Below are 12,069 nucleotides of genomic sequence, written 5' to 3'. Positions count from 1 at the left end.
AAAATTGGTCTCTGGACTTCAGGCCCACTCTTTCCTCGATACTAATCTGCTTTGAGCACCCCCTTATGGATCTCCCTTCTTAGAACCACCTACAATATGACTTTTGTTCAGTTTAGCACTTAATCATATTACAAAGTTATATGCAGTTTATAAATCCCAAAGCACTATATAAATGTATTTAGGAATCTCCTCTGCTGTCCTGTATAAAACTTAGATTTTCCTTTGTATTAATAATACATGTCTAACTCCCCAACTTGACGGTGAATTCCCAAAGTCCTCCACCTACTCCTCCTCCACCTACTCCTCCTCCTGTCTCTCGGCTCTGCTCCAGCTACCTGCACAGTAAATGTTTTCTGACAGGTTACCTTGTCCCCTCTCCCACAAAGTTCCTGAGTAGCAGGATAAAATGTGTTCTGCTGTTACCTCTCTAAGATCCATACTCTATACCAATTCACAGAGGCAGTAACGGACATTTAATTTCACCACCCTTCAGTGGCTTAGATGGCAAGTTGCCCAGGGGCAAGGGGAAGGAGGTTAGGTCTGGCAGCCACCTCAATGGGGCAAACAGGCAAAGGGCAGATGAGCACACAGACAAGCAAACAGGGAAGCGGTGCCCATGGCAGTGCAGAAATGGATACCTGGGGCTGAACACGCTTGGATTTCTCTTTCAGTTTACCCTGTTAAGAGCCCAGGATGAAAAGGGTAGTGAGGAGGGTCCAAGTATACAGGGAGTGGGAGGAAAGGGTCAGTGTGTCGTAAACCCCAAACTCCCTTCTCACTGGTCCTCCCAGCTTCCATTTTCCTGATCCTGATTCCAGCCCCTATATATGTAAAACCCCTAACACTGATTGGGCTTTCCAACTTCCCTAAACTAGACTACAGCCTCTCTAGCCCTAAGACCCCTCAGGGAGCCTCAAGTCACAGACTCTTACTCAACCCCAGAACTTTGATCCCTCATGCTGCTCAGCCTGGAGGCCATCACTGGGCATTTCTACCATTCCCACCAGAAGCCTGGGGGTCCAAAGCTAACAAAGGCCATATTGTGAGGGCTGGACTCTGGTCCTTCCAAGGTGGGCATCCCTTAGGCCACAAAGGTAGCCCACCCCACATCACAGCCTAGTAATGGAGATGACTATATATTGTCACTCAAGTTAGACATTTCTAACACAAGCCTAGGCCCTGAGGATCCCCTGTGCCCACAAGGATACCCCAACCAGCATAGGAGTCTCCCTTACAATCGCTTGTGCTATGTTCTCAAGGTACAAGGGCCTCTCTACCCACAGTCAAGGTCAAAGTCTTCCAGCTTCCACCTAGCCCTGCTAGAGGAGGCATTCCTAGAATTGCTCCTGGATCCTCAGTATACTGATGAGCAGGCAAAGAAGGACATCAGGAATTTTCTAGGCAGGAAAAGTGAAGGAATTTGAGCCTGGAGAAAGGCATAGCAGTGCCAGACTCACCTGCACATCCGGGCATGACCTCTTAATTGGGGGGGACTGGCTGGGGGAGTCACCCATGCCGAGCTCTGCCCGCCCCAGGTGCTTGACCACAATGCAGCATCTTACTGGGAAACCCCTGGAGAAGAGAAAAGCCTAAAGTGGTAGCCTTGTTGGCTCAAAGGGAACTTGGCAAGACCCACCCATGTCCATTTAGGGTAGAGGGGACAAAGGGAACTTGGCACTGGGGAAAGGCTCAGTCAACTCAGACAGTAGCCAAACACACTTACTTCTCCTGACACTTCTGCAGGGCCTCGTCAGCCAGCTCCTTCAGGTTCACAAGTTTTTCCCCCCTGTAGAAGGCATCTTTGGGGAGCAACAGACATTCCAGGCCTTAGTAAGCCCCATGCTGCCTAGTGGGCACAATGTCCACAGGGCCCTTCCTGAGTAGGCCTCTTAACTCTGGCTCTTCCAGCTGATTCGAGCTGACAGAGGGTCAGCTGAGGTGGGACCAGGAGAGGAAAGGCAGGCAGTCTCTACCCTCTATGCTGAGTAGCCCCAAATACCAATGAGCTGATTGGAGACCAAGGCTTGAGGTATGGGGGGTTCTGGAGAAGAGGTGAGAGAATTAGTCACCTGTAGTGATGAGAAGACTGCAGCTGGAATCCAAGATCCGTTCACATAGAGACTCTGAAGAGAAGCCTGCAAACTAGGGAAGGGAAGAAAGTCTGAGGGAGAGAAGAAAGCCCCAGGGATTGAGTGAATGAGGAAAGGGGTTGCTCATGAAACTTTCAGGATCTCTAAGCCAGGGTCCTAGAAGAAACTGAATAACTAATATGGACCTATGACACAAACCTTCTAAGCTCCTTAGTTTGTTATTTAAGACCCTCCGTCATCTAGGCCCAACCTACTTCTCCAGAGCCCCACCCCCCACGCCTGCCCCTTTTCACCAGCCCAAACTCCTACCACAATGGAGTGCAAAGCCCCAATGCGGGCACATGCCAGCATGGCCACCACAAGCTCTGGGATCATAGGCATGTAGATGGCCACTCGGTCCCCCTTCTGAATGCCTGCAGGTAAAAGCACAGAATATGAACCATGAACCCTTCTTGCTGCTACTTGCTCCCTCCCATCCAGCTGGCCTCCCTTCCAGCTGACCTGTTCTCTTCCCCTGTTACCAAATTCTTTCCATCCCTTGCCCTCTCCCCATAAGTCTCAGATACCCCAAGGCCAGGCCCCCAGTCCTTTCCCACACCCCCACACTCACCCTGTTTTCGGAGAACATTGCTGAACTGACACACTTGGACCAGAAGCTGATGGTATGTGATCTGAGTGGTCTCCCCTGGCTCATTGCCCTCCCTGAGACATACCAGAAAGAACCAGTGATTAAGGGTATAACTTCTTCCCCAAACAAGAAGCAGGCAGAGTCATAAAATCCATTCAGTGACACTAAGGCCTGGAACTGTTCTATGAGGATGAGCTATCTGCCCACCATCAATCTTGCCATCACCAATCTTGAGCTGACGGGTCAGATACTTTGGCCATTCAAAGTATGAGGCATCAAGACTGCATTATTCAGAGTAGGGTCTCCAGATCACTTGTGCCTAAATCATCTAGAGGATTTGTAGATTCCTGGGCCCCAGCTCAGACATACTGAATTAGAATCACAGGGTCCAAGGATCTGCTTCTTTATTACAAGATGGTACCAGGAATTAGTAGGGGATTCTTGAGAATTGGCCGGGCACGGTGGCTCATGCCTGTAATCCCAGCACTTTGGAAGGCCAAGGTGGACAGATCAAAGGTCAGGAGTTTGAGACCAGCCTGGCCAACATGGTGAAACCGCGTCTCTACTAAAAATACAAAAATTAGCTGGGTGTGGTGGTGTGTGCCTGTAATCCCAGCTACTGGGGAGGCTGAGGCACGAGAATCCCTTGAACCCAGGAGGCAGAGGTTGCAGTGAGCTGAGATCACACTACTGCACTCCAGTCTGGATGACAGAGTGAGATTCCATCTTGAATAAATAAATAAAGTTTGAGAATCGCCATCCTGTATCAGGTGATTTCTGTCTACCTCCTCAGCCTTGCTTCCCACTCCTTCCTAGGCTTTAGCCTGGTTTACTTCAGTCATTCCTTCATGCATTCATTTGCTTATTCAACAACTACTATGTGCTATCTACATGTACAGAAATAAGGCACCAATGGGCAGGGCGTGGTGGCTCTTTCCTGTAATCCCAACACACTAGGAGACTGAGGCAGGTAGATGACCTGAAGTCAGGAGTTTGAGACCAGCCTGGCCAATGTGGTGAAACCATGCCTCTACTAAAAATACAAAAATTAGCTGGGTGTGGTGGCACATGCTTGTAATCCCAGCTACTTGGGAGGCTGAGGCAGGAGAATAGCTTGAAGGGAGGTGGAGGTTGTGGTGAGCCAAGATCGCGCCACTGCACTCCAGCCTGGGCGACAGAGTAAGACTCCGTCTCAAACAAACAAAAGAAGAAATAAGGCACCAATGAACAACATAAGTAAGATACCTGATATCATGGAGCTTATATTCCAATGATAGTGTGGGTAATAAACAAATAACAAATATAACCAGGATAATTTCAGATTATGATAAGCATTATAAAGGAAATAGAGCAGAATGATATAAAAATGAGTGACTAGGGAGAAATACTTTTAAAAAATATACTATCTTGGGTCAGGCACGGTGGCTCACACCTGTAATTCTAACACTTTAGGAGGCCAAAGTGGGCCCATCTATTGAGGCCAAGAGTTCAAGACCAGCCTGGCAACATAGCAAGACCGCATCTCTAAAAACATTGAGCTGGATCCAGCTGGGCACGGTAGCTCATACCTATAATCCCAGCACTTTGGGAGGCCGAGGCGGGTGGATCACGTGAGGTCAGGAGTTCAAGACCAGCCTGACCAACATGGAGAAACCCCGTCTCTACTAAAAATACAAAAATCAGCTGGGTGTGGTAGTGCACGCTTGTAATGCCAGCTACTTGGGAGGCTGAGGCAGAAGAATCACTTGAACCTGGGAGGCGGAAGTTGCAGTGAGCCAAGATTGCACCACTGTACTCCAGCCTGGGCAACAAGAATGAAACTCTGTCTCAAAAAAAAAAAAAAAATTTTAGCTGAGTGTGGTGTCATGCGCCTATAGTCCCAGCCACTCAGAAAGATGAGATGGGAAGATCTCTTGGCTCATGCCTGTAATCCCAACACTTTGGGAGGCCAAGGAAGGAGGATCACCTGAGACCAGGAGTTCAAGACCAATCTGAGCAACACACCAAAACCTCATTGCTAAAAAAAAAAATTGTTTTCAATTAGCTGAGCGTGGTGGTGCACACCTGTAGTCTCAGCTACTCAGGAGGCTGAAGCAGGAAGATCGCTTGTGCCCTGGAGGTCAAGGCTGCAGTGAGCTGTAATCATGTCACTGAACTCCAGCCTGGGCAACAGAGTGAGTCCCTGTCTCAAAAAATAAATACATAAATGTTTCCCTTAGTGGTTTTTTCCAATTTTATGATTTTTTTGAATAAGTAATACATACAAGTGGGACCACATAAAAAGATACATAATGAGAAGTGTTCTCCCCACTCCTATCTCCCAATCACCCTGCCTAATGGCAAACCACAGTTTGGGTTTTGTGATTTGTTTTTCAGAGACAGGGTCTCACTCTATTGATAGGCTGGAGTGCAGAGGCACAATCATAGCTCACTGCAGCCTCCAACTCCTGGGCTCAAGCAATCCTCTTACTTCAGCCTCCTGAGTAGCTGGGACTACAGGCACATGCTATCACACCTGGCTAATTTTTTTATTTTAAAATTTTTCGTAGAGGCAGAGTCTCGATATATTGTCCAGGGTGGTCTCCAAACTCCTGGCCTCAAGCAATCCTGCTTCAGCCTCTCAAAGTGCTGGGATTACAGGCATGAGCCACCATGCCCAGGGCAAAACACTGTTACCAATATTCTGTGTAACTTTCCAGAAACAATCAATATTCAGACAGGACCATTCTTTGTAGGACACAGGGCTAGGGTAATTCAACTACTGTGGAATGACCAAAATAATTACTTTGCAAGAAGTCTGTATCATTATGATCTTTAATAAGACCCTTGAGATATCATTGAAGACCAAAATTTGAAAATTGAATGTTAAAAAACTGAATTTTACAGGAGGCTGAAGCAGGAAAATCGCTTGAATCCGGGAAATGGAGGTTGCAGCAAGCTGAGACCGTGCCATTGCACTCCAGCCTAGGCGACAAGAGTGAAACTCTGTTTAAAAAAAAAAAAAAAAAATTTGGCCAGGCACAGAGGCTCACACCTGTATTCCCAGCACTTTGGGAGGCCAAGGCAGGCAGATCACCTGGGGTCAGGAGTTTGAGACCAGCCTGGCCAACATGGCAAAACCCCGTCTCTACTAAAAATACAAAAATTAGCCGGGCATGGTGGTGCACGCCTGTAGTCCCAGCTACTTGGGAGGCTAAGGCGGGAGGATCATTTGAACCCAGAAGGTGAAGGCTACAGCGAGCGGCGATCACACCACTGCACTCCAGCCTGGGAAACAGAGTAAGACTTTGTCTCAAAAAAAAAAAAAAAAAGGATTTTAATGTTGTTCAGAAAAGAGATGAACACCTCATAGTCCCCAGTCAAGCACAGGGTAACGGGGGTAGGAAGAACTGCTCTACTTAAGGAACAGGTCTGTCAGACAAGCATATATACTACTGCATTTGTTTACATAGTCTCATTTTTTCTACACAAATGATGGCATACAATACACACTATTCTGTATCTTGTTTTGTTATTATATGCATTCAATAAAATGTACAAATCTTATGTGTAGAAATTGATCATCTTGATTTTTCAAATTTAACAATATACCTTGATATCATTCTTCACCAAGACTTAAAGAACTATTTCTCTTTTTTATTTGTTGTTGTTGTTGTTTTTGAGACAGGGTCTCACTCTGTCACTCAGGCTGGGGTGCAGTGGCACCATCACAGCTCACTACAGCCTCAACCTCCCAGACTCAAGTGATCCTCCCACCTCTGCCTCTTGAGCAGTTGGGACTACAGGCCAGAGTCACCATGTCTGGCTACCTTTTTTTTTTTTTTTTTTTTTTTTTTTGCAAAGACAGGATCCTACTATGTTGCTCAGGCTAGTCTGGAACTCCTGGCCTCAAGTGATCCTCCGATCCTCCTGCCTCAGCCTTCCTTCCAAAGTGTTGGGATTACAGGTGTGAGCCATGGCGCCAAGCTTAAAGAGCTATTTCATTATCTTTCTCAGCTGCAAAATATTCCACTATTTGTATGTACTGTAATTTATTTAACAAATAAATGCTTCAATGAATATTTTTATTTTTATGTCACTTTACTCACTTGCAAGTATATCTGTAGGATGAATTACCAGAAGTGGACCTGTTGGGTCAAGAGATGTGTGCTTTTTTATTTTTATTTTCCAAGACGGAGTTTTGCTCCTGTTGCCCAGGCTGGAGTAAAATGGCGCGATCTTGGCTCACTGCAACCTCCGCCTCCTGGGTTCAGGCAATTCTTCTGCCTCAGACTCCTGAGTAGCTGGGATTACAGGCGTGCACCACCACACCTGGCTAATTTTTGCATTTTAGTAGAGATGGGGTTTCACCATGTTGGTCAGGTTGGTCTTGAACTCCTGACGTCAGGTGATCCACCTGCCCTGACCTCCCAAAGTACTGGGATTACAGGCGTGAGGCACCGTGCCTGGCTGATGTGTGCATTTTAAATATTGATAAATATTAGGGAACAACTACTTTAAATAAGATGGTCCTGGAAGGCCTCTCTCTGGAGAGGTGATATTTGAGCCAAGACCTGAATAATGAGAGGTAGGCAATCATACTAATTCTTGGGAAGAGTATTCTGGGGAAAGGGAGCATCAAGTGAAAAGGCACTGAGACCTTTTCAAAGAAAGAAAGAAAGACAATATGGCTAGATTTCAGTGAGCAAGAAGTTGGGTAAGAATGAGAGGTAGGCAGCAGCCAAATCACGTAGAGCCTTGTAGGCAATAGTAAGAAGTTTGAATTTTACTGTAAGTGGATTCCTGGTTTCCCTTGGCAAGTTCAGGTCCACCTCCACGCTTTTGACCACGTCATCGCCCCTGCTCAGAATATTCTCCCTCCTCCTTCAGACACCAGCACCATGTGGCTCTCCCTTAGCACCACAGACCGTTGCTTCCCCTCTCCTTCCTTACTGCACAGAGCACTTATGAAGGAGGTAACTGAAACCTAGAGAGATGTAGTGGCTTGGCCAAGGTCACACAATAATAAGTGGCAAAGCCAAGAATAGATGCTCAGGTCTTCTGATTTCAAGTCAGGACTCTCCCTCATAGTGTGAAGGACAGGGACTGGCAGGGAAGCCAGGCCTTTTCTTACTAACAGAGGTCACACAGAAGATTATCGGCCTTTTTCCAGTTCCTGGCTTGATGAGTCAGTAGGCTTTAACCCTCCTAGGGATGAGAGAAGCCAAACACAGGGAGCTTACTAAAGTGGGAAAGAACAGGGAGAGAGGAAGCTGGCAAACGGCCCTGAATGCCAGAGGCAGAAAAGCCATTTCCTTAACTGGCTCACTGACAAGTGCCACAGGAACTTCAGAATGTCTCCGGTTATGGCTGAATGCCAACATATACATACCCAAGCACGTGTCCCCATATGCAAACCACATACCAACTCACCTATGTGCGTTCACTTGTATAAAATCACATATAAATATACAAACATTCTAGGCATAAAAGCTGCCCATCTGCACACACAGGCACAAACAAGGATAAATATATGCACCCAGGATTCAAACATGGACTTATCTGTATCTGCAAGTACAACCACCATATACATGTAGCCACCTATGTGCACAGTGTGCCCCTTCAGAAACTCTCTATCAAATCATTCTGTTTTGCCAGGTGCCACACATGTAATCCCACACTTTGGGAGGCTGAGGTGGGTAGATCACTTGAGGCCAGGAGTTTGAGACCGGCCTGGCCAACATGGCGAGCCCCAACTCTACTAAAAAGACAAAAATTAGCCGGGCATGGTGGCGCATGCCTGTAAACCCAGCTACTCAGGAGGCTGTGGTGGGAGGATCACCTGAGCCCAGGAGATGGAGGTTGCAGTGAGCTGAGGTTGCGCCATTGCACTCCACCCTGGGTGACAGGGCAAGACTGTCTCAAAAAAAAAAAAAACACACATTCTGTTTTATTTTTTTTCATGAAACGTTCCATTATTTGAAATTATCTCATGTATGTTAATTACTTATATATTATCTGTTTTCTTCACTGGAATATAAGCTCCATGATAGCAGAGATCTCTTTTTTTTTTTTTTTTTTTTTTTTTTTTGAGATGGAGTCTCGCTCTGTCACCCAGGCTGGAGTGCAATAGTGCGATCTTGGCTCACTGCAACCTCCGCCTCCAGGGTTCAAGCAATTCTCCCTGCCTCAGCCTCCCAAGTAGCTGGGATTACAGGCACCCACCATCACACCTGGCTAATTTTTGTATTTTTAGTAGAGACGGGGTTTCAAGATGTTGGCCAGGCTGGTCTCACACCCCTGACCTCAGGTGATCCGCCTGCCTCGGCCTCCCAAAGTGCTGGGATTACAGGCGTGAGCCACTGCACCCAGCTGACAGCAGAGATCTTACTTGTTTTCTTCACTGCTACATCCCTAGCACCTCAAGTACAGCCTAGTACATAGAGAGTGCACAAGAAGAAATAAGCACAACCTATGCAAGTACAACTTACTTGAGCCCACTTCCAACCCTGACACACACACACACACACACACACACACACACACCACAGCGTGCATTCCTCTCCTTGGCTATGGGCTCAAGTTATACATTATTGATATAGGCACCTTACTCATTCCAGTGTCTTCTTTCTCTGACATACACACCAGGCTGGGGCCCCTGGCTGGTTGGGAAAGGTGAGGGGCAGGGTATTGGCCTACTGCAAAATCCCAAGCCCTCTAGGATATCAGAACCCTTTTTTTTTTTTTTTTTTTTTTGAGACGGAGTCTCGCTCTGTTACCCAGGCTGGAGTGCAGTGCCGCAGTCTCGGCTCACTGCAAGCTGTGCTTCCTAGGTTCACGCCATTCTCCTGCCTCAGCCTCCCGAGTAGCTGGGACCACAGGCGCCCGCCACCAGGCTCAGCTAATTTTTTGTATATTTAGTAGAGACGGGGTTTCACCGTATTAGCCAGGATGGTCTCAATCTCTTGACCTTGTGATCCGCCCGCCTCGGCCTCCCAAAGTGCTGGGATTACAGGCGTGAGCCACCGCGCCCGGCCAGGATATCAGAACTCTTAAAAGAACATCCAATTTAGTCTCTTAACTCTGAGATCCAAAGAGGCTATTAGCTATGATTGGCATCACAGGGTGGGTTACCACAGCAGAGCAGGGACCACGACTTAAGGTCCAGGCCCCTTTCCTCTACACCAGGAGCTGCAAGCTCAAAAATTGGCAGGATCTAGGCACAGAATGTAAATAAGTGGACCACATGAAAGAAAATATATGATAAAGATAAGAAATAGTTCCCTTTCCACTTCCCTATAAGAAAACAGCAGCACATGTATAATAAACCTTAGCCTCAGTTTCAGGGGAACAATAGGGAAGGGGAAGGACAGGAAAACTGGCAAATGCATGCTCTGGCAAAAGGAGGCATCTAGTACTTAAACTTGGTTCCTGTCAGCTTTTGCTTGCTAGGAATCAGGGCTCAATGTTGTCAATTTTTTCGATTTTTCAATAGTAGCCTGGAATCTATTTTTGTCAAAACTTTTGGCCAGGCACGGTGGCTCACGCCTGTAATCCCAGCACTTTGGGAGGCCGAGGCGGGTGGATCACGAGGTCAGGAGATCGAGAGGACGGTGAAACCCCATCTCTACTAAAAATACAAAAAATTAGCCGGGGGTGGTGGTGGGCGCCTGTAGTCCCAGCTATTCGGGAGGCTGAGGCAGGAGGATGGCGTGAACCCAGGAGGCGGAGCTTGCAGTGAGCCGAGATCACACTACTGCACTGCACTCTGCACTCCAGCCTGGGCGACGGAGCGAGACTCCGTCTCAAAAAAAAAAAAAAAAAAAAAAACTTCTGAATTTATATGTGTTGACCACTAATTTTTTTAAAGCTTTAAGGCCAGTTGCAGTGGTTCATGCCATAATACCAGCACTTTGGGAGGGCAAAGCAGGAGGACTGTTTGAGGACAGGAGTTCAAGACTGGCCTGGGCAACATAGTGAGAACTTGTCTCTACAAAAAAATTTTATAATTAGCCAAGCATGGTAGCTAATGCCTATGGTCCCAGCTACTCGAGAGGCTAAAATAGGAGGATCACATAAGCCCAGGAGGTCAAGGCTGCAGTGAGCCATGTTGATGCTACTGTACTCTAGCCTAGCAACAGAGACCCTGTCTCGCCCCTGCCTACCAAAAAAAAGGTTTAAACACTGTGAATCAAACAAAACTATTAATGAGAAATTTAGCTGGTGGGATAACATGGGGAACCCTTGGTATAAACCAAACTACTTTTCCTTCACCTGGAGGCCATATGGTTGGTGTGACAACCCATGGTACACAGTCACTAGTCCTTCTCATCTTCTTCCCCTAGGGAACCTCCTCCAAGGAGTCTTCTCCAACTACTTCATTCTCACACTCTCGAAATTTACTTTAACCCATTATTGATTCAAAATCCATTTAGAATTAGACTACCTCTCTTCACATCTATTTCTACCATCCTAGTCCAAAACTACCATTAGGTAGTTCAGATTATGTCACCCTTCTGCTCAGAATGCTCAGATCACTTCCCATTTCATTTTGAGTAAAAGTCAAAGTCCTCACAATGGCCTACATGATCTAGTTCCTCATTTCCTCTCTGTCCTCACATACAACTATTCTCTCTTCCTCTCCCTCTCCCTCTGCTCCAGCCAAACGGCCTCCCCAGTGTTTGGCAAAAGCACCAAGAACATTTAACCTCAGAGCCTTTGCCCTCTACTTGGAATGTTCTTTCCCTAGATAGCCACATGACTTATTCCCTATCTTTGAGTCGTTGCTCAAATGTTGGCTTCTCAGTAAGGTCATCTTTGATCACCACATTAAAAAAAAAAAAAAAATACTCCCTGCGCTCCTCTCCAGCCCCAGGTTCTTCTCTGAATTAACATTTTCCATGAAATTTTTGTTAGTTTCTCTTTTTCTCACCTACCCAAAAGCTAAAAGTTCTTTCTTCCTCCCAAAGCCCTTTATCTCACTTTCTTTGTGATCTGCTTTTCTAGTTTTTATTATATTTATTTGGGCCTTATCTTTCCCATTATACCCTGAACTCTTGGAGGGCAGAGATCATGTCTTCTTCTTCTCTGTCTCCTCCAAGCACAACTGACACAATAGATATTCGAGGGTGATGGTTGAATAATTGAAAGACTGGTAATTGACTAATGACAGGGAAGACTGGTGCTACCCACCCCCCCACGCCCCCGCTTTTTTTTTTTTTTTTTGAGACAATGTCTCACTATGTTGCCCAGGCTGGTCTTAAACTCTCGGGCTCAAACGATTCTCCCACCTCAGCCTCCAGAGTAGTTGGGACTACAGGCATGCACCACTGCACCCAGCTCCCCTCTTTATATGAGAAGGATAGTCATTGA

General features: G+C 46.6%; 1 protein-coding gene across 4 annotated transcripts in view; it reads right to left on the bottom strand.

The window, feature by feature from the left end:
- The window catches only part of ACSS2 (acyl-CoA synthetase short chain family member 2), a 51,180-nt gene that overhangs the window by 12,043 nt on the left and 27,068 nt on the right, over window positions 1–12,069 (bottom strand). For 2 of the 4 annotated variants that reach the window (XM_019016872.4, XM_004062045.5), the window contains exons 3-8: window positions 2,701–2,792; window positions 2,400–2,503; window positions 2,070–2,142; window positions 1,724–1,799; window positions 1,458–1,572; window positions 639–677 (exon numbers count right to left, since the gene is read on the bottom strand). In XM_019016872.4, the coding sequence (XP_018872417.1) occupies window positions 639–677; window positions 1,458–1,572; window positions 1,724–1,799; window positions 2,070–2,142; window positions 2,400–2,503; window positions 2,701–2,792 (499 nt within the window). The remainder of the gene's footprint in view (window positions 1–638; window positions 678–1,457; window positions 1,573–1,723; window positions 1,800–2,069; window positions 2,143–2,399; window positions 2,504–2,700; window positions 2,793–12,069) is intronic. The other 2 variants (XM_004062044.5, XM_019016873.4) reach the window with 1 other exon arrangement.

Source organism: Gorilla gorilla, chromosome 21, assembly GCF_029281585.2.
Source record: "Gorilla gorilla gorilla isolate KB3781 chromosome 21, NHGRI_mGorGor1-v2.1_pri, whole genome shotgun sequence".
In the NCBI taxonomy this organism is placed as follows: Eukaryota; Metazoa; Chordata; class Mammalia; order Primates; family Hominidae; genus Gorilla; species Gorilla gorilla.
The sequence above is the reverse complement of the archived record's forward strand: the minus strand, read 5'-3'. Positions and strand labels throughout refer to the sequence as shown.